General features: G+C 35.6%; 1 protein-coding gene across 3 annotated transcripts in view; it reads left to right on the top strand.

Moving 5' to 3' along the window:
• The window catches only part of CDH7 (cadherin 7), a 123786-nt gene that overhangs the window by 57646 nt on the left and 43643 nt on the right, over positions 1–22497 (top strand). For all 3 annotated transcript variants that reach the window (XM_082699287.1, XM_082699286.1, XM_082699288.1), the window contains exons 4-6: positions 1802–1921; positions 8579–8746; positions 11126–11313. In XM_082699287.1, the coding sequence (XP_082555413.1) occupies positions 1802–1921; positions 8579–8746; positions 11126–11313 (476 nt within the window). The remainder of the gene's footprint in view (positions 1–1801; positions 1922–8578; positions 8747–11125; positions 11314–22497) is intronic.

Here is a 22497-nt window from a genome sequence, read left to right as displayed (position 1 = left end):
GGATTTAACTGACATTAATTGAGAATTCTGGAATAACAGAAATTTAAACTAAGATCAATGGAAGTCTACATTAAATACGTAATGTGGACCTATAGTGAGTTGTAGTTTATCAGAGGGTGTAATTCTAACCAAGTAGTTGTAGTAGCCACTAAATAGTATGGCATATATAATACAAGCATTCAGTGTTTAATATTCAGGGCTATGTTTTTCACTGGAGGCTCACTGCAAGATTGAAAACACGCTAATAAGCCCTTAGGATAGTTCATTCATTTCCAGATGAGTGTAGATAAGCACGGACAACTTAAAGTCATTTAAAAATATGTGTTCATGTGTGTCGTGCATGTGTATGTGTATGTATATATAAGGTGAATTTCTTAGTGAACACTTCAGGAAAAATTATATACAACCCAATTTACTAAAGTAGTTTTGATTATTTTGTTTAAGGCACTTTCCTTTTCAAATGAAGGAGGAAATCAGTACTTAAGCATGTCACCAGAGTAAATACTGCTGTAAAGATGGTGCATTGTGAAGAAAATAGAGATTATTAATGCCATTAATTTTAATATTTTAAAATAATCATAATTTAATTTTTAAAAATATTTTAAAAATGCACCATTTACTATTTGGTCCTACCAGGCATCTACAGGGTACAATCAACTAAGTCTGTCAAATTAAAAAAAAAAAAATCAGAATTTTAAAAACAGTGCTATATACAAAGCTTCATAATACGCACCCGTTTTTAAAGAAAATGGGGTTGGTAAGGAAAAACATAGTGCTGAAAAGACAATAGATTTGTAACAAGATGGACATTAATGACTTATTTAAAGGACTTAGGGAAATCTCTTTAGAAATATATTGAAATGAGATGTTATATTAAAAGCATTTTCAATAAATTATTAGAAACAAATCCAAACCTTGGAAGAATTCAGAAAGAAAAAGACTTGTTCCATTCCCATCAATCGGACATAAATGGTAAAATAACCTGTGCTTAAAATATGTAAACTAAGTAAATGTGAGTAACATTTTTAAGATTCAGCTCCAAATGGAAATAGAAAGAACACATCACGTTAAATGCTCTCCATGTGGAATAACTAAACACATAGTCAAATGCAGAAGCCATAGGGCTTTCTATCACATGCAATATATAAAAACAAATAATAATGTAATTTTTAAGGTTGTCATCCTTTTCCTCCTTTGGGAGGGTGGGGTAGATTTTTATTTTATGCTTTTATTTTTCAATCAATTCATAGAAACAAATGAAAACTAAAACTATTCCTGAAGAGATGCCACCTAATAGCCAGTTAAGTGGATTCATCATTAACTTACTCAGTTAATGAAGTTTCATTTTCTGTCTGGCTCTACTCAGCTATAATAGTGAGATCCCTTCAGTGACTTGGGTGTCAAGATGCTGTTCCTTGTCACACTGCCTTCTGGACAATAATGGAGACTTATAGCAATTGCTCTTGATAAAAACTTGTTACCTGACCCTGATGGATGAGATGCCTAAAATTTGAGTCCCTTCCAATTCTGAGGATCCTCCTAATGGCCATCATCAATCTTATTATTTTTTTTTTTTGCTAACATATTTTTGTAGCCCTTAAATCTTTCTGAGGGCTTAATTAGCATTTATCTTCATTTTGGGTTTGTCTTTTACGAAAAATATGTCAATTTTTCATATGCCTTGAAACATGAAAAAAGAAAGTAATTAAAAACAAAGGTAGTGGGTTCAGCGTTTTGTGAATCATTCTGTGTTGTGGCATTTGGAAGTTTTTAATTCATTGGTTTTTGGATTGGCACGTAGGGACCTCAGTGGTACAAGTGACAGCAACAGATGCGGATGACCCTACATATGGTAACAGTGCCCGAGTGGTCTACAGCATTCTGCAAGGACAGCCATACTTCTCAGTGGAGCCAAAGACAGGTAAACATTGAAATGTGACTCTTTTTATAATGTCATCACATGTGTCTTGGCACAGAGTTAGTTATTTTTATTTGATACAGTTAACGCTGATAATAGACGTTGCATGGCTTCTGAACTTCTCTCAATATGTGAACTGTGGTAATAAACACATTATTTACTGAGGCGTTAGCATCTTCCAAGAGTATTTTATTAGGTTTATTAGAACTTCTACCAAATTTAAAGTATTCTGTGTAAGAAAAGGATTTCGGTTGCTATCTCCTGACTGTATAAGAAAATATTATTGACATCATTTTCTTTTTGTCTCGCTTTAACTAATTCATGTAGAAAACACACACAATTAAATTTAAATCTGAAGCAGGAACCGCCCTGACATGCAGTAGGATAGGTAGTTAAGTTCAGGTTATCCTCTAAGTCAGGTTTACTCAGGAGAATTAGTTTAAACATAACAATTAGGATGATGGTCTGCTAAATGAAAAACTAAATTAAGTGATTTAATTTTAGAAGAAAAAAACATATTTTCTGTGAGTTGCATCACTGCCTGGATAAGTTGGTTGGCTAGGTGTTCTGTTTTGCTTTAAAGCTGAAATAGTTTACAGTAAGTAGGAAAGACTCTAGAGCGCTGTTAGCATGATTATAAAGTAACATTTGATCTATTCTGCTTTTCTGGTTCTGGGTGGAGGAGGAGGGGTGAGTGTGGAGATGGGTGGCTTGTGCCCCTGGTCTTCTTCACCGTGAAATACAGAGTTTATCCATATTGTAACGATTTTTTCTTTATTGTAAAGAAAATTATTCTTCAAACAGCCAAGTTTATGATTATTGGATAGGACCTGTGACCTTAAATGGTTATTTTAATGATACTTAGACTATTTTCCACATAAATGGTAATAATTCATTTTCAAATCCCTGTGGAGGATAAATATTTTAAGCATCTTTTGAAAATGGTGATAGTAATGTGCATGAACGGAAAAATAAATTCAGTCCTACCTCAGCAGTAGAGTTTTTACAGAGATATATTTGCATATTTTATACCAATATAGTGTCTGGAAGCCACCTGGAAAGTCTAAAAGAGAAGAAACAGTTCTGATTAAGCAAGTATTGAAGGAGAAATAAACAAAAGTATTTGATTTATGATATGAATCCTGTGAACGTAGAACGTGTGCTTGTGGTTGATTTAATGATAGATTTGAGAAGCATAAATCCACCCACCCATTCCCTTATAAATCGACTCTTCACAGCCTACAAAGACATTGACAAGTTTCTGACAATTTGCTCACAAATTATACACTCCTGCATTATATAACCTGTCCAGAAATAGCATGCACTCCTCCCTAGGGTTAAATATTTTGCTGGTACTAATGATTGGCTTTTGATTTTAGCTTTGTGGTACAGTGATCATTTTTCCTTAAAGTCCTGTGGAGGTAAGGTAAGGCCTCTGACTGAGCAAGCCGACAATCGTCCATGTCATGGGATCATGTTATTAGTACTTCAAATTAATTCTAATTTCAGAATCTCAAGGACTGTGTATTGTAGGAGAGGAAGAGTTCAGTTTAATTTTGTTTTGTTTAGAGTTTATCATATTGTAATTATGGTAATCATTGGGACTTCTCTTTGTACGGTCATTAGTGCAGAGACATCCTGGAAATGTTTGTCCTCTGCTAATTTATAATATGGATAGTGTATTATTTGCAAAACAAATCTATTTTTTTCATAAAAATGGAAAATTTTCAACCCTTAAAGGCATGGATACCTGTGAGTCAAGTTTGACTTGTCTTCATAGTTAGTGTCAGTTGATTTTTATCTATGTGAGAAATAACATGAATTTCTAAATCTTTAAGAGTTTTTTAAAAAGAAAGTAAAATTTTTGATAGGAAAAATACTGGAAATATGCTAAATCGGGATTTTGTAAAAATAGGCACAGGGAGGGGCACCTGGGTGGCTCAGTGGGTCAAAACCTCTGCCTTCATCTCAGGTCCGTGATCCCAGGGTCCTGGGATCAAGCCCCGCATTGGGCTCTCTGCTCAATGGGGAGCCTGCTTCCCCCTCTTTCTCAGCCTGCCTCTCTGCCTACTCATGATCTCTGTCTGTCCAATAAAGAAACAAAATCTTAAAAAACAAACAAACAATAGGCACAAGGAATTACTGTTAGGTGCATTTCTATAAGTTTAACTTCTGATTTTTTTTCTAATATTAATACCTATTACCATTTAGTAATCACACATCATGAACCTAGCATGGCCACAGCTTCCGGTCACTTATTATACCTGTAGCACTACTCACAGCCCAGATAACCAGGGGGTAGCTGTATTTTCCACCTTATTTCTCCATCAGGAAGACAAGACTGTGAGTAGCTGCAAAAGCCAATGTTAGCAGTTTGTGCTAATAAGCAAACACAATGGGACTAGGAGCACGATAAGGCAGCATTAAAAGGACTGCAGAGAGTCCCTTCGCCCATCTCCACAATGACCGCCAACTGCTGGGAAGCTGGTGGTTGTTTATTCTGAGGTTTCATCCACTCTGTAACCTGCAAACAAATAGACTCCGTGTTTCACTCTATTCGATATATGGCAGGACTGGCTACATAATTTGCAGTTCAAAATGGAAATGCAGGGCCTGTCTTCTAAAATTAACAGGACTTCAAGAATTATCAACAGAGCGAGAAGCAAGCCTGGGACCTGCGACCCCTGCACAGGGCACGTGGCCATAAAGCTAGCCCTGAAAAATGGGTTGAATGATAAAACACCACTTGTCATTTAGGAGTTCCTTCTTAACATAGAGGTGTGACTACGCAATACCTGCATCCTATATTACATACCCACTTGTGACACCATAAGTTTATGTAAGTAATATAGTCATAACAAAGCCCCTCCCCCATGTGCCCTTGAAATGCATTCCGTTCTGTGGTGTGGAGGACCCTCCTTCCTGTCAGGCTTGCTGAGGATGTCCTCTCAGAGATTACAAGACTCCCTTCCTCAGAGACTCTTCATTTGATGCCAACTCTGAAATTCTTTAGTGTTCTAGAAGCGTCCATGTTTGCTATCATTGGTTCTCCTCTGACTTTTTATGGTTTTATCATATGCTTCACTTACAGAGGGACAAACCAAATATAAACACAGCTTAGATGTCAAATTTAGAAATATAAACTAATAGGAAGAGATATACCATGTACATCTAATGTGTCTCAGATCCACATGGCATGAAGCCCCGTAGACCTGTGTTACCTGGGTTGTGTGGTTGCCTGGACCCCTACACCAGTCCAAGACCTGAGTGAGTAGATGCCAGGCCTCAGGGATTCTTTGGATCCCTAAATGGGGTGGATATCAGAACCAGCTATTATCTGTTACCTTTAGTACATATTTATATTCATGAGAAGTTCCATGGTAAAACAGTATGCTTTAAAACAATCATAAATGGCTGTTAGGAAATAAAAGAATCATCTGAAAATTTGTTCCCAGACTGAAAACCAGACAGTTGTTGAGCAATAGTGATGATTAATTAATGTTTCATATGCAAGTATTTTTTGTGCCCATGGATTACGCATAAATGGAAAGTTCTGGGTTATTAGGTCAGATGATACATCTATAGAAAAATTATTATTCAGGAAGCTTAAAATCTGAACTAATCTCTTTTCTAAAGAGCTATTGGAAATATTCTTATCATAAGTAGCTTAAAATGACTGATACTGAAATCAAATAATGTTGTTGTCTTCCGTGAAAATCTCACAGAACTATAGATATTTGGCTAGACAAAACTGGCTTTTACTACTTCAGAGATGTAGTGTTAGCAATTGGTTGTATGTGTGTTTCTCTATAATATATAGCAAAGTGCAAATCACATCCACTGCCTGAGAACTCTTTGCCAAATGTAGACAGCTTTATTTAAAACCAAAGAGCTAGCAAAAGTCATGGGGCTGGAAATCTATTATTTTTTAATGTCCTTATTTAAATTCATTTCTCTCCCAATTATCCCATTCTTGTCAAAAATATGTTTAATATTTGAGGTATTTGGAAATTACCTTTGCCACCTGGTTACTTTGAAAACTTTGTGATGATTTTTACTTTGGAAAAGGGCTATTTATAGGATCACTTGTAAAGAAACAATTAGAAGTGTGAAAAATAAGTGAGTAACTTTGACTACCAGACTTCTTTCTTAATAATGTTACATTTCCTTACAAAAATAATGCCACCAAGCAAAACCTTGAGAGGATGAGGCTGCCGTGTTTTCCTTGCTGATTAGTTGAGATATTAAGGCCTCTCTCCATCATTATGAAGGCATAAGGATGAAAGCTCACTTGGACCTATTGATTTCGGAAGGAAAAATAAGAGATGCCCAGAAGTTTAAAAAAAAAAAAAAAAAGTGAATGAACAGGAAATGATTCTAAACACAGCTCATTAATATTTTGTCATCTAATGACACACTTAATGATCAAATAGTAAAGAGAGCCAATCCTCAATTTATTTTTTCTAAAAAAAGAGTTACAAATAAATAAAGGATGGTTAACATCTGAAACAAAAGAAAGGACAAAGAGAGATGTAAGTCCCAGAACTCTTAGACAAAGACATTTTATGCTCAGTAGCAACATTACTGAGATCAGCACTTATTGTATCATAGAGTTAACAGAAGTATTGAAGAGCAAATATGAAATACATGTGGAAACATTACGACACTAAGAAGAATAGTAGACACTGATCAACCAACCAGACCAGTATGTGACTCTTTCTTATAATTTTCATGTTTCTTTGATAGTTCACATATTAACTATAAACAGTGTGTAAATAGCCAAAAGAATTCAGGGAAGGAGTTACTTAAACTATATTTGCTGTACTTGTAGCAACACTGCCTGATGAGAAAAAGTGGTCAAAGTTTAGAAACAAAACAAAACTGTCCTAACTTAAGGAAGTGTAACTCAAACACTTAAAATACGGATGTGTTGTTGATGTGTGTATATGTGTGGGTGTATTTGTGTTTGATGGCAAGTGCTCAGACTAAACACAAATATAGTTACTTAAGACAGGATGAGTGTTGTTTAGCTTGGAATCTTGGAAACTAATAACAAATTGCTTAAAGTTTTCCTGTGTTAATGAAGAGCTTTTCTCATCTGTTGCCCACCCCTAGAACAGTTACCAAACTGTCAAATACTATGAAGTATAGAACAGGCCTTGTATAGTTTCCTGTAGGCTTATTCTTGGTGCTGAAATTAACATGCACTATAAATAAAATATAACACATATTATAAATAGAATATAGCACACCGTTATGACTTGTGTATATTGAATCATCAGCCTTTAAATTAGCAGCTTTTAAAAAATATAAATCTGGAGGATATAACATTTTTATGCTAAACATGAAGAATGAAAGAAGCTTCATCCCAAATTAAACAATTATTTGCAATTACTTTATTCCCGAAGAACCATCCTCTATCAAACAAGCTGGGTTTGCTGTCGTTTTGCTACTGAAAAGTCCATAATACAAGAATTTCTCATCCTTAGGTCTGAGTCAATGAAGATTTAATTCTTGACCTCCCCATAAAAAGTAGAATCTGTTTAATAAAATAGATTAGACATCTTTCAAGCTATGGTCCTAGGTGGATAGGTAAGACATTGTTCTTGCTCGAAAAGATGAAATTACAAGAAATAATTAAGTAGGAATCTGAGCTCTTTATATTTAATTAGTAAAGATGACCTCATATTGCTAGTTTCAAGATCTATATAGATCAATGTGAAATATATTCTTATCTGATAACCCCTCTATGTACATGTACTAAGTATATTAGGTAAGTATATCATTTTATATATTTACATATGATGTTAAACTAAATTTCCTCCCATTTTTAAATATTATTGCCTAATACACTTAGGCAGTAATTAAATAGTTATAAAAGAACTAATTTACTGTACCAAAGACTACTGTGTCAAGTTTCGCCATCAATCAAGATGAAAGTCTGAAATCAATTTCTCCTGCATTTGAAGCCTTAAGGGTGATCAGTATTCAATGCAATTGATTCCAAACAAACAGCAATAAAACCCATGAATGTTTTCAATATCGCTGATTTATATTAACATAGTCATTCTCATCTTTAGTGCTTTTTCTCAGATCTGTCGATACAGGTAACACCAGCGTGCATCATAATGACCATCACAACCATAGCCATAGTTTAAAATGGTGTTTTTCTTATTAAACATAAATCACTCTCATTTTTTGCTTTGTAGACTATTTCAGCTATTTTTTCTCAAAGAGAGGTAATGGGAACCATAACTGAAAGGTTACAGTGATTTCACATCACCTGGGAATTAAGTGGTTAGAGAGGGTGAAAGAGAAGAAAAGGAGCGTTTCATTGTCATGTACCTGCACAGGTTACTACCCATTATTTTAGATTATTTATAAGTTGTTATTTCTGAGCCATATTTTCATAAAACCAAAAGATAATCCTCTCTATCCAATATTGAGAAGCCCCAGTTTTCCCTTGTTATAGCGCTCTGTGTTCTGTAATATTGTATATAACTACCATGTCCCTTTGGTCTTTAGTAGGTGGTAAGATTATTTAAAATAAAACAACGAAAGGCAACAACTCAGGAGTGACTTGCTACCTATATCAGTGTTCTTTGCTAGTATAAATGCAATGATTCATGATGCGTTTTACTGGGATTTGAAATTTTACAGGAGTCATCAAGACCGCCCTTCCAAACATGGATAGAGAGGCTAAAGACCAGTATTTGCTTGTTATTCAGGCAAAGGATATGGTTGGTCAAAATGGAGGACTCTCAGGAACTACGTCAGTCACCGTGACCCTAACTGATGTCAATGATAACCCACCTCGCTTTCCTCGGAGTAAGTTATTTTGTTAAATACTCCAAGTGCCCTGACTTCCCTCGCCAGTCTATAAAATGTCTTTTAAAAGGACTCTTTCCAAATACTTCTCAAACAAGTGACCTTACTACATTCTCTCACAGTTTTGTTTCATGAGGGTCATGGATTTTAATTCAGAACTGTAGAATATAAAGTGTATTGAAAATGAAAAGAGGCAATCATATCTTTGTATTACTTCTGTCTTCAATATAATATGGTTTTTCTTCGGTTCATATTTTTAATACCAGACAGTTATTAAGTTCATTTATATAATCATCTTTTCATTCTAAGATATTCTTTATACATGTCCTGTAAGTTACAAGGTTGTTGCCAATGGTAGCATTCAGAAAAATTTCATGCATTCTGAAAGTATTGATTTATTTTTAAAGATAAAAATGGAAGAGCACTAAACTTTTTCATTTTTTACTGCATACTTTTTTTTAGCCACTTCATGCACATTAAACATTCCTTTAGCAGTTCTACCATCTCTTTCTTGTGCAAACATTCAGTGTTTCAAAAGAAGTCAATTCAAAGAACCACAAAACCACATGCCCTCAATTTAGTTTCTGTGACCAAAGTGGCTTTTGACTTAGCCAAGAAAAAAAGGGGGGGGTGGAATTCTAGGTAGAAATGTCTTGATTATAGAAAAGCATTTCATCTCACTCTCTTTTAGTTGTTTTTTTTTTTTTCCTTTTGTAAGTATATGTGATATTTCTTTACAATGCTCAGGAAAATAAGGAAATTGTATAGACTGTTATGTCTCTAAAATGTTTGTTTGATAGACATGAGTAACAAAACTTCCTTACAGAAACAGATCTTAGAAGTGAACAATGTCAAGGAAGCTTTCTCTGCGAACATGAAAGACACTGTTTTCCTGCAAATACTTCATCTTTGGATGTTTCATTTTTATTTTAGACAGTTTTAATATGTATTACTGTTATATGATATCGCTATACAACAGACATTTTAATATTAATTGGGAGAGAGGAGGAAGGTTGTAGAATAAGAAAAATAATAACATAATTATATTGGGCTCACAATAAACTATTTTTCTTTAAGCCTAGAGTGGTAAGAATTGATACTTAGAATTTTTGTTGTTTCGGTTGTCATGATTTGATAAGATACAGTACAGGTGTTCTAGCTTATTAGATGCTCTCTTACTTATTAAAGTGAGGGAAGCCAGGATATGTCATTGGATTTTTCAGTTTTGCGGGATTCTCTCTACCATGTGTAGTTAATATTCTATCCTTAAAATTTCTGGATTTTACTAAGAATGCTTTGGATGTGTGAAGGGGGTCCATCAAAAGTCATCAGCATATCTTTTCATTATTTTTTTAAATCCGTGACTGTTCACCAAATTTATAAAATTGCTACCAATAATAATTTTGAGCTGAAAATATGGTCCCTTCATATGGTTACCTTTTCCTTCTTCAGTTCCTTCGAAGAGGATCTTTTCTCTTCATAAGAAAGTGAAAATATACCACATTGAACAACCTGAAGGGAATGGAATAGGTGGAGGAAGCCGGGAAAAAAAAAAACAAAAAATAAAAACCAACAGATGATTAGAGAAAAATGGTTCTGAGGAGTTTTCTGGTTTCAAAGGACTGATTCATGGTCATCTGCTTCCAGAGTTTTTCTTTTCCTTGACTTGCAGGATGGTGAAGAGGAATTTTTACAACAGAAAGTTAGAAAGCTTCTCTTTCTATCTTACTTTTCTTTTCCTCTGTACAAATAATATCTCCTCTGCTCTTGTGTCATTGTGTCCCAAATCAGTTCCACGTATAACCCACGGAAATAACTCTTATTTCTGATAAATTTATGAGTTAAAACAAGGCTAATCTGATCTTTTGTCAGTTGTCCTTGTCCAGTTGTCTGAAACCTTCTTAGTAAAAGACACTGTTACATAAATCCTAACAATAAGTAATCAGAACTATGTAGTCTTCTGTCGCCCATATGAAGCCTAAGCTCTGCTGTTTTCATTTTTTAATATTAATGTTAATATTAATTATATTTTAATTATTTAGATTCAGTGGTTACAGGCTTAATTTTATGCATAACTATGTTAAATTTATTTATTATTAAAAATAGCTTATTTCTCACCAGTAGAAATACAGAAATGGAGACACTTATCATGCCTTTCTCAGGCTCTTTCTGCTGTCACATATTAATTATTATTAGATCATCGCCAAGGAATTTCTGGAGTCTATATGAAACCTGTCCTTTATCTCATATGCCTTACCGTATTTTTTTAGTAAAATACAAAACCAAATTAAGCGAAGATGATGCAAAACGGCCACATAGTTAAGTATTTTGGGGTTAGCTTTTGTGTAATTTGTTCACTTCGTGATGTGAATTTCACAGGGTCTTACCAGTATAACGTCCCAGAGTCCTTGCCAGTGGCCTCCGTTGTGGCCAGGATCAAAGCGGCTGATGCAGATATAGGCGCTAATGCTGAAATGGAATACAAAATTGTGGATGGTGACGGACTGGGGATTTTCAAGATTTCTGTTGATAAAGACACCCAGGAAGGCATCATTACTATACAGAAGGTAATATTTCCTTTACTTTTAAGTTCTGTGAAGGTAGCACCACAGCACATGCAAAACAGGAAGCCATGTTTGCTTTGATAGAAGAATGTATTAGACAAAATAAATGACCGTGTGGAACTATTATTATTTTGACTTTAGGAAGAAAAGGTCTGTGTTTATTTTGAGGTGTCAGCATCGTAGAGAATCATGAATGACATTTGTAATCATGCTGTGACTAGTCTCTACCGCGTAATCCCACAGCCCTTATCTGTAATGCTAAGACAGTAAGGCACACTGGAGATGTGCTGTTTTAAATGACCTCTGTGGAGAGGTGAGTATGTTTCTTTGTTGACTATTCCAGGCAGGAAACCCCTAAAATCAACTAAAAGTCCTTGTTAGGAAGCTAGACAAACACTCCATATATGTGAAATCAGTGCAAAGTTGGAAATAGAAACCAAAATGTTGAAGACTTGCTACATTATCAATTATTCCTTTTTACAGTTTATACTAATTGAAGTGTTTGAGGAATTCATATGGAGCATGAAAAGTTGTGAAGCTTATCATAATCCCCTAAATATAAGTGCAAAGGAGATAGAAAATCCCTATAATCCAAACTAAAGACTCTGTCATGGTATATTTAAATTAGCTCCCAACACTGATTAGATAAGGAGGAAAATGAGCTATTTATTCCTTCTGCTTTGTATAGACATGATTTTTGACAAATGTTAAATTAAAAAAAATTATTTGAAATAGTAAAAATTAAAATATGTGGAAAATCCCCACCCCCTGAATAATGGAATTTTATGTCAGTCTGACAATCCAGGTGTATAAATCTGTAATTAACATTCCTCAATAATTAACACATGTCCATAAAGAAAGTTATATTTTAGTTGTTACAGGAAAACATATGTTTGATTTTAGGCCAATGGGCAAAACATTTCTGCAATTATTTCCAGTGGACAGCTGCTATTTTAGCTCAGCTGGTGACAATCTGTGTAAAAAAGTTTTAATAGCTAGGATAGGCCAACTGTTGGCAAACGTTTTGTTTTGTTGTCTAAAATAAAAGGAATGTAATAAGGTACGATGTTGCTCAAGGTTTCAAAGATTCATCTGAAACCAGTCTGTTCCTATTCTAGAATTGTAAATATATATTGAAATTATTTTTATTGAACACATACATTTCATATATTATAAAGAGCATAAAGCATGGAAGAAGCATATACACAAATACATGTATTTGATATATTTAGTTCAGTAATAAAGTTTATCTTCAATTTCTTAATGTTACTTTTTAACGTTTTAGGGAATTAACTGTTAATTCTGGTCACAGTCAAATAGCACACTTTTTCTTTTTTTCAAGTTTACAGCTTTGTAGTCATTTCTACTTTCTTGCTCCTCCGTGATCCATAATAGCTCTTGGCTGTATGTTTTTTTTTCTGTTCTCTTTAGCATTATCCTGAAGTTGGTTATCATGGCTCACTCCGAAACTATTTTAATAGTTCCTGAGTTCACAACCTGTTTCTACCTCTCAAATCCACCACTTCTTTAAATTGCTGCTCAAAATTCAACAATATTATTACTCCCAACTAGATTGAAAGCGACCTACCTTATCCTACGGGAATAAGAGAGAAGGCTACCACAAACTAAAATGAAGCAGTAAAATAATCATGAATGAGTTTATATGCTTAGAAATTCCCAAAGAATTCACTGAAGGACTGTTAGAGTTAGCAAGACTTTTCAATAATAATGGCTACAGAAGTAATTTAAATATCAGTAGCTTAGCTGTAGCTCCTAAGAACTGTTGTATGAACTTTCATCTTCAATCCAAGGACAGCGGCTTCTACTCATGAAAAATAGAATATCCATACTTGGCCCACTACCCCTAAAACATTCCATCTTAAGGCAGTGTAGTCCACTAGCCTCATAAGGGCAGTCTTTAACCCCAAATACAAGTGTTTTTCCATCATGAAGACAGGAACCCAAGTCTCTATTTCAGAAGCTTTTGCTTAACATTTTCTTTTAATTTAATTAGTCTCTTTAGAGAGCTGTTTTTGTTGTTGTTGTTGTTGTTGTTTTGTTTTGTTTTCAGAGCGAAGGAGGTCTATCCTTAAGATTTTCTGAGTCCCTCTGTCAGAACTAACAATTGCATATGGTCCTCAAGGACAGGATTTTGATTTTCAGTTTTATGTATCACGATTTCAGTGAAATGGGGTTCTGTATTTCATTCTAGGTAAAATGTTTCCAGGGGTTTCTCACAGCGTGTGGAGTCAGCAAAAACATGCATGAGTCCCATAAATCCAGTGTTCTTTCTGTACCAGGGAGTAGTAGAATCATCTATGAAATCCAAATTGGATTTCTGAATCTGAGTCACAAGGGCACTCCTACTAAGACATTCTGAAGGAAAACAAATGAAACATTCTTACATTGTTCTTAGAATATTGTTAAATTTTCATTTAGATGTACAGTAGAATGCTATGGGCGGTCCAAAAAAATGACCCATTTTTTGATGGGTTTTCTAGTGTCTCCTAACTAAAGGAAAATGTTTACCACCAGGCGCTGCTAGGATGTTGACATACGTACTTGTTCCACTGCTTATTTATATCATCATTTCTCTTGGAAATAGGGTATTTTGTACCTGTGGACCTTGCTTGATAATCATGTGAACTTATTCTCTCCATACTCTATAGTATAATAAATCTTTAGTTCATTGCTTTGTCATAAACAATGCACTGTCATGGTTATAATGAGATTTATTCTGGTTTGAGCAAACTTACCGTATTTTGAAACATTTACATATGTTATACTTTGCATAGAGTGAACTTCAGAGCAGAGAGAGACAAGAAAACAATCTTTTTAAAGATACGTTAGAAAAAGAAAAATTAGTACAGAATTGTGAAAGATAACCTTCACTTATATTATTATTCCTTCAATGTCTTATATAGAAAATGTTTGTAAGTATGACTAAAGAGGCGGAATCCCAAAGGCTAAAGGTTTTTGTAGATATTACTATAGAATTATATACATGATTATGTAGTTTAAATACTGTTTCAATACAGCGTTTCACAGTAAAAACTTCTGCTTTGGCCATTTATGAATGATTTAATGAAACTTCGACAACCTGTTACACGGGGCTTCCAAATTCACAAAGTGTAAACATCAGTATTATCCGATGTGAGCGAAAACTGTCCTTCTTTCTACCTAGAGTTTTTTCTGCTTACATTTCTGCATCGTAATTTACAATGTGGGAGCTTTTGTTTCCTATTTCTCCTTTGAGAGATGACAATCTTTCCTCTAATGCACTTCAGTTTTCAATATAAGACCTCAGTAGGGATTAAATATGGGATTTTGCTTTTATAAAATACATTACTATAAAGTTACAGTACAGTAAAAAATGAACATTTTCAAGATGCATTTCCTGTGAAGGATAAGTACACATTCATCTCTGGCATATGGAGTGTTTGGAGGCTCACATTGTCACTGTCAAACAGCATATTTAAGCTTTTCCTGGCCGATTCTAGGCTATCTTTATAATCTCCTTATATTCCTACCTTTAAAATTCTGAATGAGGCCAAAGCTATCAAATAATGGAACATTATCATCAAAGTATTGATAAGGTGGCCCACATCCCTTCACTGTGCAGGAGGAAGAGTTAGAATATACAGTTTCCTTTCAGCTTTCTCTTTGCCATGAGGATTTCTAAGGGCTAGGGTTTACTATCTTGTTATTGAAATGGGTCCTTTGTCTACGACTTGCAATAATGAGGGGCTAATTCCCAGAGTCAAGTATGTATTTCAACATTTCATAAAATGCTACTGATGTGTGGTGGAGGTCTGTCGAACTGGCAGCATTTCCAATTTATTTTTCTTCTTATCATTACATTTTTCTTTCAGAGATTTTATTCAATTAATCCTGGTGCTGTGGAGGCACATTTCTCAAATGGAACAAAGATATTTCTCTCGGACTGTGGAAAGGCATACATTTTGAATTATTTTATTTATTATTTTAGTTTTTAAGGCTGACTGTGATAAGATTAATGTAGTAATTCAAATGTAGTTAACTTGTAAATTTCAGACTATATTTTCCAATTTATCCAGCCCATTGTTACTGTGTATATTTTAGCAAATCTTTATGATACTTTTAATTATTGTGCTCATGTATGCATAGAAATAGGTCATCTGCTTATTAAGGTATATGCTTAGCTGTGTTTGAATAGCCAAGATTATAGATGCATTTAAGGGCTTAGAAAGGAAATAAGAAATTGACACTCTTTGAAGGAAGTTGATAGTAATGTAAATGTCAACACATGATAGTCTTGATCAAAGAGACAAAGGCCATGTTCGCTTACGAGTATTTTCTGTTTGCTTTGATGTTGACAGTTACCAGAACAGTGTTCTCAGAATATGTGTATGTCAAAGACATTTTCCAGTGAGTCCATCACTTTTTTTTCTTTTTGCTTAGTACAAGTCACAGATAATGTACAATCTTTTCCTTATTTCTTTTTTTCCATGGCGTGTTGTTTCCTAAATTAGTTTCAATGGGTAAGCTTCCAAGAAAGACATATTTAAGAAAGAGATATTTAAGAAAGAGATAAAATTTAATGATTGTATAAGAAAGTTGAAGAGAGAATTTAAGGACAAAACTTGATGTTTCTAGTATGAGTAACTGGATGAATAATTGTGTCATTTCTTTAGAATGGGAGTGTGCAGATGATTAATATGGTTTTGAATAATAAGAGGTGCTTGTGATATCTGGGTAATAACATCTAGGAGGTCATGAATAAGGAATAGCAGCTCCAGGCAGAGTTCTAGAGTACAGACTTAGGTCTGGGAAGCATTACCATCTGCATGATAATTAAAACTAAAGGAACACTTGAGAGCATCACTAAAGCATGTATATAAAGTAAGGGGAAGTGGTGCCTCGCTGGCTCAGTCAGTGGAACATGCAATTCATGATCTCATGGTCATGAGTTCAAGCCCCGTTTTAGGCACAGAGATCACTTAAAAGGCATAATAAAGTGAGGGGAAGAATGCTTTCGACATTACGTGGTGAAACTGAAAATTTTAAGTCAGCAGGGCAGGGAAAGATTCAGAGAAGGGAAATTGTTTTTTCTTTTAGGTGGAGTATTTTAAGAGAGTTTATAAATAATTGATCAACAAAGCAAACTTAAAATATAAATATATTTGGATCAATAAAAGAAAAGGAATTGCATGTATTATCAGTAGCGGAGAGAACGGGTGGATCCTGGGATCAATTTTAGATAATAAATACAGGATATAAACCAATAAGGAGTGATTAGAAAAGTCAAAGGCCCAGAATTCAAAGAAATTCACACGTCTAGATATGACCCCTCTCTCGCTGTTTCATTTGCTCATTTCAAGTCTATTTAGGTTCATTTTCCCTGGAGGTGCTGCCATCACATATCAGAACCTAAAACCACCAAACTTTCATTCTGTTTCTCTCCACAGCTGTGTCAGCTCTTCATTGCCACTTAACAAATCACCCCCCCAAAAGACGACTTTAAACAACATTATTTGTTTACATCATGATTTTGTGAGTGAACAATTTGGTGGGCGTTCAGCCAGCTGCCTTTTCTGCTGGTCCTAGGTAGGCTTGCACATGGATCGGTGGTCAGCTCCTGGTCAACTCGGCAGCTCTGCCTCTGCGTGGAGGTAGCTGGCTATCTGCTGGCACCAGGGGGGCTACAAATGTGTCTCATAGCATCCAGTTGCTAACTTGGGTTTGTTCCAAGAATGGTGAGAACAGAAGCTACAAGGTCTCTTGAAGCTGATATCCAGAATGGGCACATCTCTGCTGCCCCATTACATTCATCAAAGCAAGAGAGGCCCCCTCAGGTTTGAGAAGAGAGTGAAATGAGAGGAGCTGTACAATACTGTGGATGCTGGGAAAGTAGAAAAAAAGACTTTGAGTCCCAGCTGTGCTCCAAAGAAACTAAAAAGTCTTCAGGTTACACATTATATGGAATGGCAAAAGTAAGACAGAATCTTAGGTCAGCTGACTGTAGACTATAGTCTTCTGTCCTGTTTCAGCGTTGCTCACAAAATAATTGTGTGGATCAAAATAAATTAATAATTAAAAAAATAAAAAATGAAATAAATTAATATCTGCTGCTGTTTGATAAAAGCTCCCAGGAAAATAGGAGCTAAACTGCCTTTGGGTCATAATCTGGATTCAGCCTGCCTGAAAAGGTGTGAGACTTTTCCACAGGAAGTCACAGTGGTACATGCTGGGAAATAGGGGCCTCTGCCTGAGCTGTTGTGTGATCCTCGTTTTAGACACTGGGCAGGAATAGAGTCATTTGGAAGGCTTGTTTTCTATTTTCTGCTTGTGAAATAAAAAAAGCCTACTGAATTCACAGTAGGAGGTGGTGGTGCACAGAATCATGTGCCCCCTCCCCCATCCCTAAGATATCCATGTGCTAATCCCTGGAACCTGTGAGCAGTTTACCTTACATGACAAAAGGAATTTTGCAGACGTGATTACACGTTAAGGGGCTTGAGATGCAGAGATTGTCATGGATTATCTCCTAGGGCTCAGGGTAATCTCAAGGTCCTTACTTGAGGGATGTGGGAAGATTCAGTCGGAAGAGTAGAGACCTGGTAACAGAACCAGAGGAAGATAGAAGGAGTGGCTGTGAGCCAGGACTACAGGTGGCTCCTGGAAGCTGGCATGATTCTTCCCTGAAGCCTTGGGAAGGAGCACGGCCCTGTCAACACCTTGATTCAGACCTCTGAATCCCAAAATGGTAAAACAATAAATTGATGGGTTTTTTTAATCCACTACATTTGTGGTGGTTTGCTACTGCAGCAGTAGGAAATTAATACAGAAGTCCTAGTTGAACATTTCTGTGAGCTGGAAAGCTAATCCAGACAACAGAACATGAACAAGAAAGCCAGACATTCATTAACTAGGTATGGATAAGAATCTGGGTAATTGCTGATTTAGGCGTTCCGTTCTCAAGTTGAAAGACTATGTGATGGCAGTAGACGGTCTGGTGATGAGAGCCCTCAATTTCTCTCTCACCACTGCGGTGTGGACTGCTTATTTCCTACATCAGTTTGACATGGTTTAATCCCACTTTCTTCCTTTGTCATCATACTGAGATTCACTACTACTCTTTTTGTTTGTTTTAGGTTATCGGATTCCTACTTCCAATTCATTCTTAGTTTGTGAGAACAGAGACACTGAGGCCACCCTGTGTGATTATGAGCTAGGAACTCAGTCTGTCCTTGGCTCAGTTTCCAGATTTGTCAGAAAGATCTGTTAAGAGCTATATTATCTTAACAGTATTATCTTGTGAGAACCAATGAGTTATAGCAGTTAATAAATTAATATTGTAAAACTCATTGAATGATAACCTACATATGGGAAGGACTATATAAATGTGCATTGTTAATGGGGAATACATTTAGCAGTTTATGGTTCTGCCTCTTTGTAGATAAGTTCAACTAAAAATCTGAAACATATATGCATTTAGTTGACGGGTCTTCGAATTTTTTTTAAGTTAGAAAATACCAAATCCAATCTGAAGTCAGATGAGACAGAGGGATGTTGAGTTAAGAGCTAGAGTGTGTGGATGGGGTGGGGGATAACAGCATTATCTAAAGGCAAAGTAAATTTTCTTGTATCTTCATGACAGGAGGTAGTTTTACAACTTGGAGCAAGACTCAGGCTGAAGGTTGGCCCCTACTCTCCACAGCAGGTCGCAGGCAGAGGCTCTGTCTTCCTTGATGATGACATTTCAAAGAAATGACTCCCCTGTTTCTTGAGGAAGACATTCCTAGGCTGTAAAAATGGCAAGAAACTTTTAAAAAAAAAAATCCATCTCAAAGGGGCAGAGAATGAATTTACAATACATGCTCTCTATACTAACTGCTCTAAGAAATGGTAGGTCAGGGGCCAAGAGCAGGAGCAGAAGCCTGTCTAAATTCAGGCAAGTGGGGGAAACCTTAAGGCTTTCTCAGGCACAACCCAGGGAAGGGAGAAGACAAAGGCAGTCGCATAGTTGCACATAATGAAGGGATGCTTTGTTCTTGAAAAATAGTTGGGGGAATCACTTTAGAACTCTTGTTATTGTATTTAAATGTACAAAATTATTCTAGCAGAGAGAGCTTTTTCAAGGTTGTAGGTCACTTTCAAGGTTCTGGACAGTAGATTTATTTAGAGTAAAATTATTGCAAAGGGAAAATTGTAATTGAGGGTTATTTTCCCATAGGTATGGCCTCATTTAAGCCCATTTATTTAGTGGGGAAAAGATGTGTGTTAGTTTGATCAACAAGGAGGGAAGATATTGAAAGCAACAGAATATACTTTGGTCCAAAAGATAGCTGGAATCTCTAGAAAAAGCAGTGTTCTTAAAAATGACAATAGTCTTAGTGCTTTTATATAAAATCAACATTAAACATAGACACTAAATATAGAGTCAGGCACGTGTGTGTGTGCTCACACACACACTCTCTCTCTCTTTCTCTCATCAGCCCTTTTGGTACGATGCCATGGTTAGAAGAGCAGAATGAACAATTTCCAAAAGAAGAGTTTAACTTGGATCCATTCCTAAACATCAACACAAGCATTGCCCAAAAGTGCAAGATCTAAAAGGAGGCCACTGAGCTTAATGAGAGCACATTTGGCTGGAGACCAGAAGCCAAGAGATATGGAGAAAGAAAAATGCAGTGCAGTGATTTTATTAAATGGATTCAAGATGCCGTTTTAACTTAGGTTTTACTATTTAAAAGGCTAAAAATGGCAGGGACAACTATGCATATCCCACTATTAATGATAGTTGGGGTGTTTGTTTTGTTTTGTTTGTTTGTTTTTAATTCAAGTCACCATATTATAAACTGACTGCTGAAGATATAGGCCTAGGTGTCATGGGGGAAACATAGGGGAAGAAGGGATGGTTTTAACTTTCATTTGATTTGCGTACAATCTAGCAGGAAGTAATGGCACTAAGAATAATGTAATAGTAACAGAGTGAATATTTATATAACAGTTACTCTGTCAGTCAATGTTCTAAGTGTTTTAAATTTAGGAATACTTTATAGCAAACCTATATGTTGGTGAGGTAGGCAGTACCTAAATGTGATAATGCCCTATAATAAAAGACCCTAATTGCTCTTGGATTCTGCTTTTTTTATAGCAGGAAGGGAATGGGTGGTGGGTGGACATGGCCTTGACTTCACATAGTGTGTCTTCCCCCCTCTACACATGTAACTTTGGACTTTCCCTGGAACTCTCTGCTGTTTGATTTTCACATCCATTAATAATACCAGCTTTGCATCTTTTAAAATGCGTGTTAAAGATGTGTATAAAACGTCATTTATGGTTAGCTTTCCATTTAAAGAAGTTTTATTATCCGTTAGGCAAGGGGATTATGGGAACATTAATAAAGAAGGTGATGGTGGGTCTCCATATTTCAGTACGACAAATGGAAGACAAAAATCACATGAAAGCAGGACCATCAGGTGATAAGAACTGGACGACAGTGTGCTCCTTATAGTGAAGAGTTCATTTTAATTGTGCTGAAAGGGATAGGAGGAAGAAGGGTGAGCATCTAATCTGGAAAAATAAGCTTATTATCTTGGGCTCCTTAGATCAGGGGTTGACAAACAACTGCCTGTTTCTGTACAGCTCAAGGACTATGGATGGTTTTATATTTTTAAATGATTGAGAAAAATGGGAGGAAGACGGATGTTGTGTGATACATGGAAGTTACGTAGAACATGCGTTTCATTGCCTGTACGTGAAGCATTATTGGCACATGGCCACACTAATTCATTTACAGGTGGCAGAGAATGTACAACCTGCAAAGCCCAATTATTTAGTATTCTTTCCTTACAGGAAAAGGTTGTTCACCCCTACCTTAGTTACAATGCTTATTTTTTAAATTGTTTTATTTTAATTCTAGCATAGTTAACATAGCATTGTACTGGTTTCAGGTGCACAGTACAGTGGCACAGCGGTTTTGTGTGTTATTCAGTTCTCATCAAGGACGTGACCTCTTTCCTCATCCCCCTCACCTGTTTCACCCATCCCCCAGCTGCCTCCCCTGTGTGGACCCTCAGTTTGTAGTTTTTTTTTTTTTTTTTTAATCCTGCCGTTCATCATTTGTGATGGCAAAAAATGTAAACAGCCCTATTTTGTAGTCTAGGAATATATACCAAACAAGCCGCTTCTCTCTTTCACAGTCTCTGATATGCATGTTGCTGGACAGATGAAACACACCTTGTTCAGGTCTCAGAATGGCTCTGTGGCATCCCTGGCTTGGGTCTCATGACTCCCGTTTGAATCCAGGTTCTCATTCACCCTACCTACTGCTTGCTATTGTGGGCCACAGGGTGAAGAGTGTTTTGGTTTCCTTTCCAATTATATATCATCTCCAGTGACATGTAGTTCCACTATGGGATAGAATCTGTTTAGACATTACCTTTTACTTTGTGTTTCCTCAGTTGTTATTTTAACTTTCTTTTCCCCCAAGTAAAACTCCATTCATTAAATCTAATAGTTATAGAACGTATTGCTTAGATAGAAGTCAATAAGAAAGAGAAATAGAATTAAAATTTTATTGCAAAAGCTTTCTCTTCAATGTGGTTAACAACCCTATCTGTCACACCACACCCCTCTTTGAAAACTAGATGTCTGGCTGATTCTGATTTGCTCTGAAAATCATTTTGTGTAGCAATTTCTTTTGTCTGTAATCTTGATTCATAGCCTTTCATATGAATTATTTTATTGCTCTATTTTCATAATAGCTCTTAGGCAACCAATCATCATGCAAGATATTGTGTTTCATTATGACTCAGTGGCATCCAGATGTCTATACCTCATGTTGTTGCCTTTTAGACATATTAAAAAAAAAATTTCCCATAAAATAGTTGCATTCATTTGTGCAGTAAATTTTAAATTTTTCTTCATATGCCAGTCAAACTTTTACTTGAATACAGAAATACTTGTTATCCCTTTTGATAGAGCTGAATGAATATCTTAAAAGTGGTTGTGGTTTTGAATTGATTTAAAAGGAGATGGTAAACAGGATTTTTAAGACATTCTGTGATAAACAGAAACACACTATATAAAAGTAAGTTTTCTCTTATTGGCCAGTTTTATAAGTAATTTAAGAACAAAGTACACAGGTTACTATCCAAGCTATGTGTGTGTTTAGAGTAAGTGAATGCACTTAGGTAAATA

The sequence above is a fragment of the Mustela nivalis genome, assembly GCF_964662115.1.
Source record: "Mustela nivalis genome assembly, chromosome: 14".
NCBI lineage: Eukaryota > Metazoa > Chordata > Mammalia > Carnivora > Mustelidae > Mustela > Mustela nivalis.
The sequence above is the reverse complement of the archived record's forward strand: the minus strand, read 5'-3'. Positions and strand labels throughout refer to the sequence as shown.